Below are 19,303 nucleotides of genomic sequence, written 5' to 3' on the forward strand. Positions count from 1 at the left end.
TTATTTAAATTTTACTCCACACCCTCCCCTGCCCCTGCATTCGCAGGTGATCCCAGGATCAAAGCCCCACAAGCAGAGGCACGCCGGGCTCGTTGGGGCAGCGCACAAACCTTTGCAAACACCCGCTCTGCCCCTCCCTGGCCCTAATCCCAAAATTCCCAGCACATCCGTGCTCCAGCCTCTCCGTCCCGCCGCATTCTCCACCACGGCCTCACGCTTTTCTCACTCAACCCTTCCCGAACACGCCCGAATCCCCGCTCGGGAACGGGACAAACCGGAACCGCCTGTGGAATTCTGCACGGATTTGGGATCGCCGCTTGGCCACGCCCATTCTGCCATAGACCGGTGGGTGGGCGTGGTTTGCCTTGAGTGGGCGTGGTTTGTGTGGAATGGGCGTGGTTTGTGTGGAATAGGCGTGGTTCCACTCGGTGGGCGTGGCTCATGTGCAGTGGGCGCGGCTCCGCTCGGTGGGTGTTGTTTGCATGCAGTGGGCGTGGCTCCGCTCGGTGGGTGTTGTTTGCACGGAGTGGGCGTGGTTCCCCTCGGTGGGCGTGGCTCGCGTGCAGCGGGCGCGGCTCCGCTCGGTGGGCGTTGTTTGCACGGAGTGGGCGTGGTTCCGCTCGGTGGGCGTTGTTTGCATGCAGTGGGCGTGGCTCCACTCGGTGAGCGTTGTTTGCACGGAGTGGGCGTGGTTCCCCTCGGTGGGCGTGGTCCGTGTGCAGTGGGCGTGGTTCCCCTCGGTGGGCGTTGTTTGCACGGAGTGGGCGTGGTTCCCTCGGTGGGCGTTGTTTGCAGGAAGTGGGCGTGGCCCCGCTCGGTGGGCGTTGTTTGCACGGAGTGGGCGTGGCTCCGCTCGGTGGGCGTTGTTTGCACGGAGTGGGCGTGGTTCCCTCGGTGGGCGTTGTTTGCACGGAGTGGGCGTGGCTCCGCTCGGTGGGCGTTGTTTGCACGGAGTGGGCGTGGTTCCCTCGGTGGGCGTGGCTCGCGTGCAGCGGGCGTGGCTCCGCTCGGTGGGCGTTGTTTGCACGGAGTGGGCGTGGCTCCGCTCGGTGGGCGTTGTTTGCACGGAGTGGGCGTGGTTCCCTCGGTGGGCGTGGCTCGCGTGCAGCGGGCGCGGCTCCGCTCGGTGGGCGGGGCCCGGTCGCGCTCCGGTCGCCCGTGGAGACCCCGGGAGCGGCGCTCGGTGAGTGCCGGGATGGCGGCGCCGGGACGGGGGGCTCGCGGTCCGGGACGGGGGGATGCGGCGGGCACGGCGGCGATGCCGGCGGGAGCAGCGAGCGCTGAGCCCGGGACAGCCCCGCGGGGCGCGGGGAGCGCCAGCCCGGCCCTTGCGCTGAGGGCCTGGCCGGGCCCGAGCGGTGCCTGCCTCCTTTCGCCTTTGGATTGCAGGTTTTGTAGTTTTTAAGTGTTTTTCCCCCCGTTTTTTGTCGTGCTGAGGAGCGTTCCTGGCGGGAGGCAGCGATGTGGTTCAACAAGTAGCGCGTGGCGCGGGAATGAGGCAGAAATCTGCTTAATTATGTAAAAAATAATCTGCTTAATTAGGCAAAGATAATTCTGCAATAGGCAGGTTTTTCTTCCTTTCCTTCTCCTTCCCTCCACACCGATGGATACCCAGAACTGGCAGCTCCAAATACACGAGGGACCCCCCAATTTCCATTAAAATCCTTTAAATTCCCCCAATTTTAGCCCTTCCAGCCCTGGAATTTCCTTGGAATCACGGAGCTCTGCCTGGCAGAGGAATTTTCCCACGTGCGGGGAGTTGTGGGATGAGTGTGGGAAGGAGGTTAATTAGTGGGAAGAGTCATTATTCCAGGAGCTTTCGTGTTGATACTGAGATTACACACCCTGTTGCAATAATAGATTTCCTTGGAATTATGGAATTGCAGAACATCCTGAGCTGGAAGGGACCCACACGGATCAAGCTCAACTCTTGGAAGTTTTTAGTTCCTTTAGTAACTTTTAAATTGTAATTCTCTGTTGTAACTTTAAATTGTTTCTTATTTTTTTTGGGGAGGGGAGAAGGAGGGTTTGGGGTGTGTGTTGTGATTTTAGCCTGGAGCTGGAGCTGTGCCAGGAGAGGTTTAAATTGGATTTTGGGAAAGGTTTTTCCTGCAGAGGGTGGTGGACACAGATCCTCAGGGAATGATCCCAAGGCACAGGGGGAGATTTTGGGATTTTGGACTTGTTGATCCTTGTGGGGTATTCCATGATTTAATCAGTGTGGCACATCCAGTGGAATTCCCAGCAATTTGCCAGTGGTTTCCTGCTGTTCTAACTGGCTGTGTCCAGGATCAGGGACAGTTCCTGTGTGTATTGGGTGTGAGCTGGTTTGGAAATGCAGTTCTGGGAGTAAAGGGTGAGCAGTGGACACTGGCAGGGTTTTGTGCTGCTCAGTGCCACTAAATGGGATTGAGGGATTAGTGTGGAGCTAATGACTCCATCCCATTTCATCCCAGGGTGGGATGCTCTGCAGCCTTTGGGATATCTCTAATCAAGGAGCAATCAATTCCAGAGAGGAGCAATGGATGGGCTCTGCTGCTGAGGGTGAGCTCATTCCATAATTACCCAGGATTTTTCCTTGAAAGGTGAAATTCTCCCCTTATCCTGGAGGAGTTTCTTGGGCTCCCAGGCAGCAGAACAACTGATCTCTCAAGTCTTGCTGGTGTTAAATCAAATTATTGGGTTGTGCTGTAGGTTTAAAATACTTTTTATTTCGAACATAATGTTTCTTTGGCAATATGATAACTTTTTAAGTACTGACAGTTTTTAAGTTCTTAAGTTCTGCTGCTAAAAAGACTTTTTGAAGTCTTTGTACCAGGTTATTATTGATTTCTCTGTAGTAGGGCCTGGGGTGACACAGTAGGATTGTGGAATCCCAAATGATTAGGATTGGAAGGGACCTTAAATCCCATCCAGTGCCATGGCAGGGACACCTCCCACTATCCCAAGGTGTTCCCAGCCCATCCAGCCTGGCCTTGGACATTTCCAGGGATCCAGGAGCAGCCAGAGAAAATCTGGGATTCTCTTCCAGGGAACAATTCCTGCCCCAAATCCCATCCAGCCCTGCCCTCTGGCAGTGGGAAGCCATTCCCTGTGTCCTGTCCCTCCCTGCCTGTTTAGAAAGTCCCTGTCCCTCCTTTTTCTGTGGCTCCACCATCCCTGCAAGGGTTGCTGGAATGCTGAGTGGGAGATGCTGCTCCTTCCCTGGCCACATCCCAAATCCCAGTCCATCCCTCTCTGACTGTGCTGTGTTGTGAAAGCAAACCCACATTGCCCCAGCAATCCGTGGTGCAGCCCCACAAATCCCCCTTTCCCTTTGTCCCCTTTGCCAGGGCAGAGGTGGCTGCAGGGGGCAGAGGGGATCATTTCCAAGGGTTTGCAGTTATCCAGGAAACCCCAGCACAGCCTTGGCCCAGCCCTGGAGCTGTGTCCCAGGGAGGATTGAGTTGCTGCAATTCCATCTGTGCTTACACAAACCATGGGAATGGGGGAAAGCTGCTGGGTGCTGTGTCCTGCCACAGAAATATCCAGGAGCAGGAATTGGAGTGGAACTCCAGCAATTGGGATGGGACACCCCCAGTTCTTGAAAGTCATCGTGGGCTGATTTTTTTTCTTGGGAGCTGCAGATGTTTGGTGGCTCTTGGGGTTCCTGCACTGCTGGAATTGTGCAGTTATTTGGTGGATTTTGCAATATTCCACAGCTGGGGCTCGTTTTTCCAAACCTCAGTGTTCATCCTGCTCTCAGTGTTGGGAGATCTTGGGCCCAGATCATTTCTGCCCTCAGGAATAACCTGGGGGGGAATTTGGAAGGGTGAGACCACACTGATGACAGGAGCAAAGTTTCCATTCTGTATTTTGCAAGGATTGATGAGGAGGAGCAGAGGCTGTGGCAGAAATCCTCAGGGGGACTGGGCTGTGGTGGGATTCTCAGTGGGATTTTAGGGAGGGAGGTGGGAGCAGTGGGGAGGTGGGAGTGTGGTGGGGGAACATCCATCCCCTGGAGACACATCTGGCTCTGGGGGATCCAGCATTCCCAGGGGATGTAGATTAACATTCCTTACCTGGAGCTGCTGAACCCCTTCCAGCCAGGTGTCCCTGGGGAGGAGAGGATCCACTCCTGGATCTTCTGCTGCAAACCCTGCAGAGCCCCCCCAGCTCTGGGGCTCCAGGAGAGGAAGAACCTGGATGTTGGAGGCACCAGGATGGTCAGAGGGATGGAGGAAAGGCTGGGAGAGCTGGGAATGTTCACCTGGAGAGGAGAAGCTTTGGGGTGAGCTCAGTGTGGCTTTGCAGGGCCTGAAGGAGCTGCAGGAAGATGGAGAGAAATGGAGAGAAATAATTCCCAAGGGATGGAGGGACAGACACAGGGAATGGAGGGACAGACACAGGGAATGGAGGGACAGACAGACACAGGGAATGGAGGGACAGACAGACACAGGGAATGGAGGGACAGACACAGGGAATGGAGGGACAGACAGACAGGGAATGGAGGGACAGGACACAGGGAATGGAGGGACAGACAGACACAGGGAATGGAGGGACAGGACACAAGGAATGGAGGGACAGGACACAGGGAATGCATTCCCAGAGGGCAGGACTGGATATTGGGATATTGGGCAGGAATTGTTCCCTGGGAGGGTGAAAGGCCCTGGAGGCGAATTCCCAGATTTGCTGTGGCTGCCCCTGGATCCCTGGCAGAGCTGGACATTGGGGTTGGAGCAGCCTGGAATGGTGGGAAGTGTCCCTGCCATGGCAGAGGAACAGAACAAAATGAGTTTAAAGGTCCCTTCCAATCAAACCATTTAGGATTTTATGAAAGCAGAGCCTGGGGTTCAGTGTCCCCCAGATCTCATCTCCCTGTTCCTGGAGCCCCAGGCAGTGGATCACAGCTTTGGGATGTTCCTGGACACCAGCAGCTGAGTATTTTTAGTTGTGTTCCTTTGAATATTTGGTGAAACAGGCCGTGTGTTTATATTCAGCTTCCTGTGTCCGTGTCAGAGTCTTGGCATGTGCTGGAGCTCTGGAGGGAGGAGGGAGAGGGACAGAGAGTGTGCTGAGGGTTATTTGTGCTGCAGCAGCTGAGGCCAGCAGGGATCAGCTCCTTGTTTAAACACTCAGCCCAGGCAGGAGCCAGCCTTGCTGCCCCTTTGTCCTCCCATCCCTCCTCCCCTGTCTTTCCAAACCTGCTGTGCAGGCACAGGTGAATTTTGGCACAGTGTGCAGTCCCAGCTTTCCTGCCCCTCTCCTGTTATCCTTCCCCTCTCTCCTGTTATCCTGCCCCTCTCCTGTTATCCTGCCCCTCTCTCCTGTTATCCTGCCCCTCTCTCCTGTTATCCTGCCCCTCTCTCCTGTTATCCTGCCCCTCTCTCCTGTTATCCTCCCCCTCTCCTCTTATCCTGCCCCTCTCTCCTGTTATCCTGCCCCTCTCCTGTTATCCTGCCCCCCTCTCCTGTTATCCTGCCCCTCTCTCCTGTTATCCTGCCCCTCTCTCCTGTTATCCTGCCCCTCTCTCCTGTTATCCTGCCCCTCTCTCCTGTTATCCTGCCCCTCTCTCCTGTTATCCTGCCCCTCTCTCCTGTTATCCTGCCCCTCTCTCCTGTTATCCTGCCCCTCTCTCCTGTTATCCTGCCCCTCTCCTGTTATCCTGCCTCTCTCCTGTTATCCTGCCCCTCTCCTGTTATCCTGCCCCTCTCTCCTGTTATCCTGCCTCTCTCCTGTTATCCTGCCCCCCCTCTCCTGTTATCCTGCCCCCCTCTCCTGTTATCCTGCCCCTCTCCTGTTATCCTGCCCCCCTCTCCTGTTATCCTTCCCCTCTCTCCTGTTATCCTGCCCCTCTCCTGTTATCCTGCCCCCCTCTCCTGTTATCCTGCCCCTCTCTCCTGTTATCCTGCCCCTCTCCTGTTATCCTGCCCCTCTCCTGTTATCCTGCCCCTCTCTCCTGTTATCCTGCCCCTCTCTCCTGTTATCCTGCCCCTCTCTCCTGTTATCCTGCCCCTCTCCTGTTATCCTGCCCCTCTCTCCTGTATAGCTGCCCTCTCTCCTGTTATCCTGCCCCTCTCTCCTGTATCCTGCCCCTCTCTCCTGTTATCCTGCCCCTCTCTCCTGTTATCCTGCCCCTCTCTCCTGTTATCCTGCCTCTCTCCTGTTATCCTGCCTCTCTCCTGTTATCCTGCCCCTCTCTCCTGTTATCCTGCCCCTCTCTCCTGTTATCCTGCCTCTCTCCTGTTATCCTGCCTCTCTCCTGTTATCCTGCCCCTCTCTCCTGTTATCCTCCAGCATTTTTCTCTTTGCTCTTACCCTCCACAGCCTTTGGAGGTGGCAAAGCCCAGCTTGGTCCTGCTGGGAGGGAGCAGCCTGAATTCCCAGCTGAATTCCCAGCCTGAATTCCCATCTGAATTCCCAGCCTGAATTCCCAGCTGAATTCCCATCTGAATTCCCATCTGAATTCCCATCTGAATTCCCAGCTGAATTCCCAGCCTGAATTCCCAGGTGAATTCCCAGCCTGAATTCCCAGCTGAATTCCCAGCTGAATTCCCATCTGAATTCCCAGCCTGAATTCCCAGCTGAATTCCCAGCTGAATTCCCAGCTGAATTCCCAGCTTGAATTCCCAGCTGAATTCCCAGCCTGAATTCCCATCTGAATTCCCATCTGAATTCCCAGCTGAATTCCCAGCCTGAATTCCCAGCCTGAATTCCCAGCTGAATTCCCATCTGAATTCCCATCTGAATTCCCATCTGAATTCCCAGCTGAATTCCCATCTGAATTCCCAGTTGAATTCCCATCTGAATTCCCATCTGAATTCCCATCTGAATTCCCAGCCTGAATTCCCAGCTGAATTCCCAGCCTGAATTCCCATCTGAATTCCCATCTGAATTCCCATCTGAATTCCCATCTGAATTCCCAGCTGAATTCCCATCTGAATTCCCAGCTGAATTCAAGTTTGCCAAGGAGAGAAAATCCTCCCTCTCAGTTTCCAAGAGAAGGGACATTGGGGTTGGAGCAGCCTGGGATGATGGAAAGGTGAACTTTGATCTCCCTCCCAGCCCAAACCATTCCATGTGCTCCCGTTGTTTTGTGTTTTCATCCCCCTCAGGCTGCACAAGTCAATTTAAAAATCTTTATTTTCCCCTGAGCAGAGCAGCAGCTTTCCCCCAAACTCTGATCCTGTCTGTGGGGGAGGTTAGGTGTCACTTTTATTTATTTTGGTTCCTTGCTGGATGTGGGGCTCAGGGACAAGGCACACTGTCCTGAACACAATTTATTTTCCTCCTCCACACAATGATTTGACCAGCACTTGATTCCCAGTGTGATCCCATTCCCAGCAGGGGAAGTGGGGTTGGAATATTGGGAATGTCCTGCTCAGAACCATCCTGTGAGAGCCCAAACCAGCCTGGGGGACTCCAGCTGGCTCTTTAAATGTTATTTATTAGATCCAGTTATACAGTAATTTACTTATTTATTATTTAAAATGCTGTCTATTGTATCCAGTTACACAGCAATTTATTTCTTTATTATTTAAAATGCTATTTATTATATCCAGATATACAGCAATTTATTTATTATTTTAAATGCTATTTATTATATCCAGTTATACAGCAATTTATTATTTAAAATGCTGTTTATTACATCCAGTTATACAGCAAATTTATTTATTATTTAAAATGCTATTTATTATATCCAGATATACAGAAATTTCTTTATTATTTAAAATGCTGTTTATTATATCCAGATATACAGCAAGCTGTTTATTATATCCAGATATACAGCAATTTATTTCTTTATTATTTAAAATGCTGTTTATTACATCCAGATATACAGCAAATTTTTTATGATTTAAAATGCTATTTATTATATCCAGATATACAGCAATTTTTTTATTATTTAAAATTCTGTTTATTGTATCCAGTTATACAGCAATTTATTTCTTTATTATTTAAAATGCTGCTTATTGTGTCTAAATAACACAGCAATTTCTTTATTATTTAAAATGCTGTTTATTGTACTCAGATAAACAGAAATTCATGGGGTGTGGGTGACAGAGCCCAGGGTGGGTTTGTCTGAAGCAACTCCAGTTCTGGTTAAAATACATTAAATACTTTTAATTGCAGAGCATTTTAAAACATAACAACCAATCAATACTTTTATTATTATTACATATATATATATATATATATATGATAGTAGCCTATCACAATTACCAAAATTACCATATTTATGGTGCTATTCTCCAATCACAAGAGGTTTAATATGTTTAATAAAAAGTTGTTTTTCAACAGAAGAGATTGGATTAGGGATAAAAACAAGGGGATAAAGAAGAAATTTATTAATAGCACAGAGAAAATAAGAAATTCAGAATAAGGTTTTTAGATTCCTCCCTTCTCTCCACTTCTTTCTACATTTTTTTAACAGCAACATACAGAAACATTTCAGTCAGTTTTTTACTTAAATAATCGTTTTAGTTTACTTCAGGGAGAGGAGATTTTTCTTATTTGGTCATAGGGATTTGTTTCCAAGAGAAAAATAATATTTTGTTGTGTTTTTACTTTTACAATTTGCATCCACCTGGGAAAAATCTGCAAATCTCAAAACTCTTTTTATCTCTTCAACCTCTTTAGAGCTGTGTTTGTGGGCCATGCCAAACTTTTTTTTTTTTAATTACTTTTTAGGTCAAGCTGTTTAAAAGCAAAAGGTTTCTTCATTTTTTTTTCCCCTTCACATTCTTCTGTTCATCCTTTATTTTCCAGGAACAGAGATTTCTTATTTTTTTAGGGCAAAGAATTTTTTTTTCTCAAACACTTCAACTTCTCCATGTTTTTCTCCATGATTTATAGGAATATTTAAAGCAGTGCAGTCCATTTTATAACATACAGAAAGATTTTTTTTCAGCCAACTTTCATGTCATCTTCTTCATCTTTTTCCTCCATATATAAATATATTTTTTTCTTTTTTTTTATATATATATTTTTCCTAGATTTTCCTACAACACAAAACCAGCACCCAGTGGCTGTGCCAGCTCAGGAAATGCCCAGATCCTGATTTTCCAATCTCCAAATATTATTTTTATGATTAGCATTAAACCACAAATACCAACCCCTCCTCCTCCCCATCTTTTTCTTTCTTGCACTTTGAAATCCTTCTAATTTTCATTTTATTCTTGTTTCAGGATCATTACACTGATAAAATCAAGCTGGACAGGGTCTGCCTATGTAGGTGAGTTTCCAGTCCACTCTGGTTTTTCTTTCCTGTAAAATAAAAGCAGCATGACAGGTCCCAAACCCTGGTGATTTAATCTTACTCTGGAACAGAACAAATATAAAATCCTTGGCAGGATTGCTGACACTTTTCACCTCATTCTTTTAACTGCCTGGCTGCTTTCTTGAATTTAAAGGGCAGAAAAATCTGCTTTTCCCACAGAAAATTTTCATGTTTAGGAAGGATCAGCCTGCAAATCATCATTTTTGTATTTGCTGTGTTACATGACATGTATCAAGAAAAAAAAATATTTATATTCTATATCCCCCCCATCTTTAAAAAGAGGCACTTTGATAAATTCCTGCAGCCAAGGAGATGCTGAAATCCCATAAATCCCATGAGTGCCAGGCTGGAGCTTTCAGCCCTTTGCTGCTTTACAGCCTTTGGATCCAGCTGAAAAATCTTTTTGCAAAAATCTCTGTGGAGTTTTCCCAGTGGGAATGAGCTGGGCAGTGCCCTGTGGGGAGGAAAAGGAAATTTCTGTGGAGAAAATTCCCTGCAGTTCATTGCCTTCTGCAGTGACTTCAGGCTGATATCTTGAAAAGAACCCCTCTGATGTTTTTCAAAGTAACCTTGATCTAAAAGTCACTTTTCATGTGTGTGTGTGTGTGCTGAAGATAAAAAAAAGTGGAGTCAAAAGAAACACAGAGGGAAACAAAAGCAGGTTTTTCCACTGCTCCTCTCCCAAAATGTGCCTTGGGTGTGACAGAGCCCCAGAGTGGAGGCTGAGTTGGAAAATCCAAGGTTGGATCAGCAGGATGGAGCTGGAATAACTTGTGGGGCTTGAGAAGGAACTCAGCCTTCATTAAACACCCAGAGCCCCAAGTCCAACTGAAGATTTGGGAGTTTTCTATTTCCTTTCATTTCACATCATTAAGGGTTTTAATCCCCAATTAAGACACTGGCAGCATTATTTATAATAAAAAAAAAAAAAATCTCTAGTGTAGAATGTCTCACTATTCCCAAGTGTAAATTCTCTGAATGAGGAGACATCACAAGTGGGTGTTCTGTGCTTTTGGGGGATTTTATTCTGTGTTTGCCCTGTGCAGACCAGGTGGATCTGCATGGCCAGAATTCCCATTTCTCCTCCAGCTCTGGCTCCTGCACCTCCTCTGGGAGCACAGCTGGGCCTTGCTGGACCTTTCCTGCTGGAAAATTTGGAATCTGAGCTGCCTGAGCTCCCCAATCCCTTCAGCTCTGCCACATCCCAAAAAATTCCCCATTCCCCCAAAACCACTGCAAGTCCTGCAGCTGGCAGATGTTTCAGCTTTCCTTTTCCAGAGTGGGACCCTTGAGGGAGGATCTTGTTTTCTTTCACCAAACTATAACTTTTTCTAGCTCACATAAAATATTTGTGCCACAACTGTAAATCTCACCTGAGACCTGCTTAAAAAACCAGTCCTGCTTAAAAATCCAGTCCTGTTTAAAATCCAGACCTGTTTAAAAATCCAGTCCTGCTTTAAAATCCAATCCTGCTTAAAAATCTAGTCCTGCTTAAAAATCCAGTCTTGCTTAAAATCTAGTCTTGCTTAAAATCCAGTGCTGTTTAAAAATCCAGTCTTGTTTAAAAATCCAGTCTTGCTTAAAATCCAGTCTTGTTTAAAATCCAGTCTTGTTTAAAATCCAGTCTTGTTTAAAATCCAGCCCTTCCCACCTGCCAGGAGCAGGGAGCTGTTTACTCCCAGCTTGGTTTGGGGTAGGTGTGGAAAAAGGACAAATCCTTCTCCTGGTTCCCTGTGATGGGAGCAGGGGGGTCATGGCTGATCCCAGTTTTCCCTGGGAACTTTGCTCTGTGGATTTTGTGTTCAGTTTACCAAGTGCAGGAAATCTGTGGAATATTGCACCACTTGTGTCTCTGCTCCTTGTGTGGGGAGTGAGGGTTGTGAAATTTCAGGGTGGCTGAGCTTGGGAGGAACCTTAAAGCCCATCCAGTGTCACCCCTGCCATGGCAAGGACACCTTCCACTGTCCCAGGACACTTCACTGTCCCTGGCTGCTCCCTGGACCCCCAAAAGCCCCTCCAATCCCTGTTTTCCTTTCCCCTCAGCCCATTTTGCTGGCTGAGTGCAGGACCCTGGTGTTTTTGCTGCCCCACTTTCATTCTCATTTCCCCTTCTCTTTGGCAGAAGGAAAGGATTCCAGCTCTGCTTCTTCCACTGGGTGTCAGCACGGCCCCACACTGAGCCAGCAGAGCCCTGGGCTCTGCCTTGGGCTGGAAAAACCAGGCTGAGCCTGTCCTGAGCAGGAGCAGCTCTGCCCAGCCAGGATGGGGCTGCTGGGCTGGAATCCCTTCCTGCCCCAGCAGGACAGGCTGGAGCAGGAGCACAGTGGGCTGTGCCTGCCCTGTTCCTTTCCTTTCCTTGGATTTTCTTTCCTTTCCCTGGGTGTTCCTTTCCTTTCCTTGGATTTTCTTTCCTTTCCCCTGGATGTTCCTTTCCTTTCCTTGGATTTTCTTTCCTTTCCCTGGATGTTCCTTTCCTTTCCTTGGATGCTTCTTTCCTTTCCCCTGGATGTTCCTTTCCTTTACTTGGATTTTCTTTCCTTTCCCTGGGTGTTTTTTTCCTTTCCCTAGATGTTCCTTTCCTTTCCCTGGGTGTTTCTTTCCTCTCCCTGGGTGTTCCTTTCCTTTCCTTGGATTTTCTTTCCTTTCCCTGGATGCTCCTTTCCTTTCCTTGGATTTTCTTTCCTTTCCCTAGGTGTTCCTTTCCTTTCCTTGGATTTTCTTTCCCTGGGTGTTTCTTTCCCCTCCCTGGATACTCCTTTCCCCTCCCTGGATGCTCCTTTCCTTTCCTTGGATTTTCTTTCCTTTCCCTGGATTTTCCTTTCCTAGGGAATATCACAATTCCAGAGACTTTGTGATGTTGTGTGCAGTTTGCACATGGCTCAGAATGGAGCTGTTAATTCCTGCCCCCATTTTCATGGCAGCAGTGGCCTCCTGCCTTGGACTGGGAGCATTTTCAGGTTCTGCAAGTCATGACAAACCTGTTCCTGAGCTCCCAAGGGTGCCCTGTAGGAAAACCAAGCTGCAGCATTCATGTCCCAACCAGCCAGCATCCCACAGAGCAGCTGGGAGAGCAGCACGTGCAGATCCCTCAGGATCCATGGAGAGCTCACCCCACAGCCTGTCCTGCCCAGGCTCTGCTTCTGCCACCCCTCCAGGGGCTGCTTGGGCTCTTTTTCCCTCTTTTCCATAAAGATTTCCCCCACCTTGGTGCCACTCCATGCATCCCTTCTTCCTCCTCCTGCCCAACTCCTTCCTGCCCAACAAATCCCTGTATTTTCCCTATGCAAAATTTTATTCTTTTTATTCCTGTGAGCTCTGGGGAGTAAGAGGAAGCAGCTGGGTTTGGGATCTGGGGTTTGCTGGTGTTACCCCAAAGTTTTTGGAGGGTGCCAGCTGAGGGCAGTGGGATGAAGGGATGCCAGGGAGGAGGGTGGTTTTGCAGGGCTGTGTTAGTGGTGGTGACAAACCAGACCCAGTTCAAACCCTGGCAGCAAACAATCAGCAGGGCTGGGAATGGTGTCCCTTGGGAACCTGCAGCACCTGTGCTGGGATCACTGACACCTCAAACTCCAGCTCAGGGCTGGCACTGAGCTGGGACAGCAGCTCTGGACTTGTCCAGCTGCCTGTTTCCCTCTTTCCCCTGTTGCTGTGGGATCATTCCCATGGTGGGGATTGCTCCTGGGGCAGCAGCATCCAGACATTTCCAGGCTGGAGCTGCTCCAGCCTCAGTTCCCTCCCTCCCATCCCAGAGCACTGGGGGAACAGGATCTCTGGGAATGCTGGAACACCCCTTGTCCTTTTCCTGCTGTTCCCTTGGCACAGAGGCTTTTCCACCTCTCTGCTCCATGTCCTCCCCTGCAGGGCTCCAAGGGCTGTGGGAAGGGAGAGCAAATGAAACCTGAATTTGCAGATCAGCTGTAACTTTAGATCCCTGCAGCCAGCCTGGAAAAGCAGAGTCTGATGGGGTGTCACCCTTGTGGGTGCTGTTCCTCTCACTGCTGTTGCTTTGTGTTCTGCCCAACCTGCTCTGCTGATCCAACTTTTGAGTTATTCATGTCAAAATCTTGTTGTTTTTTTTTTTTTTCTAAGACGCCTTAGAGTTTTTCTCCTGCTGCCAGCCAGGTTTTGCTGCTCCAGTACAAGCTGGCTTTGCATAACTGGAGCAAACTGGGAGCTGTTTTCCAGGCAGAGCTGCTGGGATTTCCAGCAGATTCCCAGCCCTGCTTTAGCAGTTGCTGATTTAATTACCTTTCACTCAGCAGGTGCTTCCCAAGTCCTGAACCTAAAAGAGTAAATAAGACAGTCCAGAGTTTAATTATCCCACTGGAGCTGAGTTTGGCAGCCAGCCCAGGCAGATCTGGGATCTGCTGCATGGCAACCTCCTTACCCAAAGCCTGAGGGAAGAAATAGGGCAAGGCCTGGAAAAAAATAAGGTTTTTCTATGGAAAAGGGGCAGCTCCACCTGTTTGCAGGTGTTTCAGGAAAGAAAAATGTGCAAGAAGTGCACTGGAAATTTCCTTTGGTTTTGTCTTTCCCTGGCAAAGTGCAGCTGGTGGGAATCCTGCTCAGTTTTCAGTGGGTGAGTGAAGAATCAATTCCTCTCTGGGGGTGTCCCAGGGCAGGTTTGGAGCAGGCTGGGACAGGGGAAGGTGTCCCTGCCCTGGCAGGGGTGGGGGCCAGGGGAGCTCTTCTGGCTCTGACCCTTTTGTCTGGTTTTAGGCTGTGAGTCAGCCCCAGGGGAGGCTCCCAGCCCTGCCTGCAGCTGCTCTGGGCTTTGGGCATCTCTGGCACCTCCACCCTGGGTCCCTTTGTCACACTGGGGCACTGAGGATTCCCCACGTGCTCCTACAGGGAGCCCACCAAAAATCCCAGAGTGGCTGGGCTGGAAAGGACCTGAAATCCCACCCAGAGCCACCCCTGGAAAGGACCTGAAATCCCACCCAGAGCCACCCCTGGAAACCTGAAATCCCACCCAGTGTCACCCCTGGAAACCTGAAATCCCACCCAGTGCCACCCCTGGAAACCTGAAATCCCACCCAGAGCCACCCCTGGAAACCTGAAATCCCACCCAGTGTCACCCCTGGAAAGGACCTGAAATCCCACCCAGTGTCACCCCTGGAAAGGACCTGAAATCCCACCCAGTGTCACCCCTGGAAACCTGAAATCCCACCCAGTTCCATCCCTGGAAAGGACCTGAAATCCCACCCAGTGCCACCCCTGGAAAGGACATGAAATCCCACCCAGTGCCACCCCTGCCATGGCAGGGACACTTTCTGCTGCTCCAACCCCAATGTCCAACCTGACCTGGATCAGCAGCCACCTTTTGTTTCAGCTGGTGAATGGAAAAACTTCTTGAGAATTTATTTTTTGGTGCATTTAGCAGTGAAGGAGGAGTTGTTGGGACAGGAGGGATCCCAAAGGGAAATGTTGGGATGAGGGAAGATCTCAGGGCTGCCTGCTGAGCACCAGGGATCATTGGAGGGATCATTTCCTGGAAATCAGAGCTGTGCCCTCTCCCACTGAGGGGTCATTTCATCAGGGAAAAACTCCTGGGTGATCCCAGAAACCCTTCCCAGGCTTCTGAACCCCCCAAGTTGTGCAGAATTGACACCCCCAGTTAAAATCTGGGGAGTTTTGTGAAGTCCAGGGTGCCCTGTGAGAAACCCCATGGCTGCAGCAGCTCAGATCTGTTGCCAGGAACTGGGAAGGAAAAACAGATTTATTGGGAGCTGACCTAGTTGCTGTAAATCTCCCTGTAGAAGAGATTTAGTAATCTTAGGAGGGCTATTAAAGCTCATGTTTGTTTGGAGATGGGCAAATGCAGCAATTTAATTTTCAAATCTTATGGTTTGGGTTGTTTTGTTGTTTGTTCTTTGGTTTTTTTTTCCCCCAATCATCTCATTTATTAACAAAGCTAAGCAGCTGGGAAAATAAGCACTGGAACTTTCCTAAGGAGGTCAATCCATGGAGGGTGGGATGGGATCCAGAGAATCCAACAACCCCAGTGGCAAAAGGGGGTTTGGGGCTGGGGGAGGGAAGGCTGAGCCAAATTAAATAAGAGTATAATGGTTTATCTTTTAATTTTGCAACTTTTTTAACCTTAAAAAAAAAAAAAAAAAGGTGCTAAAATCACAGGAATCAGCAACTCCAGAGCTGCCCTCTCTGAGCTGCATTTAGTACTGGATAGAAATAAATTGCTTTGCACTGGGTTTTTCACACTGCAGGTTTTGAATGTTGTAAGGGAAAGCTGGGCTGGGAATTTGGGCTGCATTTGTGGTGGATCTGTGCTTTTGTGTCCATGTGAAACAGCTCCTTGTTCTCCCAGAGATGAGGGGTTTGGAGCACGTGGGCAGGGTCCCTGCTGGACCCAGCAGCTCTGGCAGTGCCTGTTGGAGATTCCTGCTTGGAAAATTCATTTTTTCATGTAAAGGGGCTCCAGGAGAGCTGGAGAGGGACTGGGCACAAGGGATGGAGGGATAAAGGGAGATTGGGGTGGGATCTTGGCAAGGAATTCCTGGCTGGGCTGGAATTCCCAGAGCAGCTGTGGCTGCCCCTGGATCCCTGGCAGTGCCCAAGGCCAGGCTGGATGGGTGTGGAGCATCTCTGGATCTGCAGGAGGATGCTCTTAGTGTTTGCTGCAGGAAATAAGTTTTTAGTGAATGTCCCTCCCACTGTGCCTGCAGAGGCATTTCCTGCCCCTTGGGAATTGCTCTGCCCAAAGCTTTTCCATGGAATGTCCCTTCCAAACCAGGACTGGGAGCAGGAAAATGCTGGCACAGGCAGCAGCTGGAAAACAGCTCTGCTGCCAGGATGGGTGAGAGAAACCTGAGTCGTGCCCAGAAAGGTCACAGAGGCAGGAGGGATCCAAATCATCCTCCTGGAGCTGTGCAGAGCCCTGCTGGGGGCTGAGATACAGCACAGGGACACTGCAGGGCTGCCCTAAGCCTGAAGAATTTGGGAATTTGGTTGGGAGAGAGCTCAAAGCCCACCCAGTGCCACCCCCTGCCATGGCAGGGACACCTCCCACTGTCCCAGAGAGGGATCAGCCTGTGCCAGTGCCCTTCCCCCAAATTAGTATAATTTTGAAATGAAGGGGCTCTCAGGCAAAGAGATGGGAATTAGGAATAACAGTTCTTTACTAGGAAAATTAAAATAGAAATGCAGTATTTCACAGAACAATCCCAGCCCTGCCAGAGTCAGAATCCAAGCTGGCACAGTCAGTCAGTCAGGATGGTGGCACAGTCCCATTCCATGGTGCTGCATCCTCCTGCAGGGGCAGATGTGGCTCAGCTGGAGCAGTGCTCCTGGAGAAGGTGCAGTTTCCTCTGAAGCTCCAGGGATGATGTGGAAAGGTCTGGTTTTCCTCTGGAATCCAGGGGAAAGAAGGTGCCTTGGTGTCCAAAATCTCAGTTTTTATCTGGGTAGGAAAGGCTTGGCTCCTGCCCTGGCTGGAGCATCTCCCAGTGGGATGATGGAATTTTATCAGCCATGCCCTGGGACTCACTGGCCATGAACAGGAAATATCTCCTGGAGGGAGGATGGGCTGTGGGAAGATAAAGATGATTGCCCAGCTGGTTTAAAGATGGCCCATTAGCAGAGAATGTGTGCCAGGAGATCAGGGGCACTGCCACACCCAGTTTGTAACAATGGCCCATTAACAGGAGATATCTCCCACAGGGATAAGAATCACTGCCACACCCAGTTTGTAACAATGGCCCATTAACAGGAGATATCTCCCACAGGGATAAGAATCACTGCCACACCCAGTTTGTAACAATGGCCCATTAACAGGTGATACCTCCTGGATGAAGGGTGGGTCATGGGGAAGATAAAGATGATTGCCCAGCTGGTTTAAAGATGCCCATGAGCAGAGAATGTGTGCCAGGAGATCAGGGGCACTGCCCCAGCTGGTTCAACAGATGGGGCAGAATCCACATTTCTGGCCACATCCTCTATTGCAGCCCAAGCCAACAGGGATGTTATTTCTCCCCAGGGAGCTTTTCCAGCCCTGGCACAGCTGCCCAGGCAGGGCTGAGTCCCCATCCCTGGAGGGATTTAAAATCCCTGTGGATGTGGCACTTGGGGACAGTTGGGCTCGATGGTCTCAGAACTTTTCCAGCTTCCACATCCTGGGATCCCTTCCTTGCTCTGCCTCTCTGTGGGCTCAGACCTTGTTCCTTCCTGGGTGCAGCTCTCAGGGAATTCCCAGGGGGAGCTGCAGGAGGGGGGATCCAGAGGCCAAAGCTGTGCCACAGCAACCTGCCCCTGCTTTTCTTTGCAGCATGTTTGGCATCCTGAGGTTTTTTTTTTAACTGATTGCTCCTGTTGGATATAATAATAATTCTTAAAAATCACTTTTTGCAGGGTGCAGTGAACACTCAGGGTGCTGTGCTGGAATAACAACCCCCCTGTCTTTTCCAAGCAGAACTTCCCTGCTGCACTGAAAATGTCTGGCAAAGGAGCCACCACCACCAACAACATTGCCCAGGCACGCAGGACAGTGCAGCAGCTCAGGATAGAGGCCTCCATTGAGAGGATAAAGGTGGGATCACAGCCTCCCCCTCTCCTTCTCCCTCCTTTCCCCCTCCCAGCTGCAGGACAGTGAGAGAACTCTCTGTGTTTTGTGTCTCTGTGCACCCACAGCTCAGCCTTTCCCCCTCCCAAAGCTCAACAAATCCAAATAAATCCACTTTTTATGGCCCCATATCCCACCCTCTGGCAGTGGGAAGCTGTTCCCCCTTGTCCTGTCACTCCAGGAGAGATAAAAACTCCTTTGGAATTATTTTGAATCCCTTCCTGTTTGTTTTCAGTTCCCTGCAGGGGCTTTCCCTGCTGTCACAACCAAAGAGCACAGGTCCATCCTTCCCTAGGAGTCCATCCCACCTGCTCCCTCAACATTTTGATCCCATTTCCATGAAAAAACCCCATTTTTTGCTGATTTTTCCCCCCTGTATCCTGCAGGTGTCCAAAGCCTCAGCAGACCTGATGCTGTACTGTGAGGAGCACGCCAAGAAGGACCCCCTGCTGATGGGAATCCCAGCTTCTGAGAACCCTTTCAAGGACAAGAAAACCTGCATTTTGTTATAGGACAGGGGCAGCCCCTCCTGCCCAGCCCCTACCAGCCCTTGGGCAGGGCCAAGCACCACCACTGCCCCAGGTACCTGCACCCCATGGCTGCTCCTCAGCATTCCCTGAGCATTCCCTGAGATCCCTGCTGATCCCTGGCTCTCTTAGGATTTTCTCTGACTCAGTCCCTGTCTCTCCTGGCCAAGGGAATGGGCTCCAGGGTCTCTCCATGGGGGGTCCTGGTGGCATTTGCCAACTCCAACACGACCAAAGTTGCCTGAGCTTTGCAGGTAGAGCAAAGCTGTAAGACCTGATGGAATCACTGGGTTTACATTTTTTTAAAATTATGGATTTTTTTTGGGGGGTGGGAGGTGGGGGGGGTTGTGGCTGTGCTGGCAGCAACAGACACACTTAAAGTGCATTTTTTTTTAGCCAAAATCTACCTTGTAAAATGATTGTAGCAGCTGCTGGGGAGCTGCAGGGAGCTGTGCCTCAGCCTTCCTCCCTCTGGCCTCTCTTCCCAGGATTTTAAAGGACAGAGTTGGGAATCAGAGATGCTTTCCCTGCTTTCCAAGAGTTGAAAAAGCAGAATTTCCAGCTTGGATTCTGCTGCATTTCATCTTCAAATGAAAAACCTGTGTTAGTATAAAACACACCCTTGAAGAAATGGGAAAAGGGAAAAAAGGAAATGGAAAAAACAAGTGAGGTTGGAAGGGTCCTGGCAGAGCTGGAGGCTGTGCAGGGAGTCAGAACTTGACTCCTTTTTATTAAAAAAAAAATCATTTTTAAACAGGAAAAATGCCAAATTATCTCCACCTTGTGATAATGCATTTATAATTGGAGGGCCTTTCCATCCAGTATATATTTATATATGCACATAATAAAAAAGTCTTTCTCTCTCTGTGTGTGTGGATATATAAATTTTATATATTAACAGCAGATTTTTGAGGGTTCAGAAACAGTCCAGACTTCAGCTGGCTG

The 19,303-nt window shown here is 49.6% G+C and overlaps 1 protein-coding gene across 2 annotated transcripts; it reads left to right on the forward strand.

Annotated features, from left to right (window-relative positions):
- The first annotated feature begins 1,144 nt into the window (after positions 1-1,144).
- GNG12 (G protein subunit gamma 12) lies at positions 1,145-19,023 on the forward strand. 2 transcript variants are annotated; one of them, XM_079314406.1, is made up of 4 exons: positions 1,145-1,183; positions 9,165-9,211; positions 17,682-17,798; positions 18,218-19,023. In XM_079314406.1, exons 3-4 carry the CDS (start codon positions 17,703-17,705, stop codon positions 18,341-18,343), a joined length of 222 nt encoding a protein of 73 aa, XP_079170532.1. In that variant the 5' UTR covers positions 1,145-1,183; positions 9,165-9,211; positions 17,682-17,702; the 3' UTR covers positions 18,344-19,023. The 2 variants fall into 2 exon arrangements, with proteins under 2 accessions (XP_079170532.1, XP_079170531.1); XM_079314405.1 differs by lacking the exons at positions 1,145-1,183; positions 9,165-9,211 and having other exon boundaries at positions 17,642-17,798.
- Positions 19,024-19,303: the final 280 nt, after the last annotated feature.

Source organism: Erithacus rubecula (genome assembly GCF_903797595.1).
Source record: "Erithacus rubecula genome assembly, chromosome: 10".
In the NCBI taxonomy this organism is placed as follows: domain Eukaryota; kingdom Metazoa; phylum Chordata; class Aves; order Passeriformes; family Muscicapidae; genus Erithacus; species Erithacus rubecula.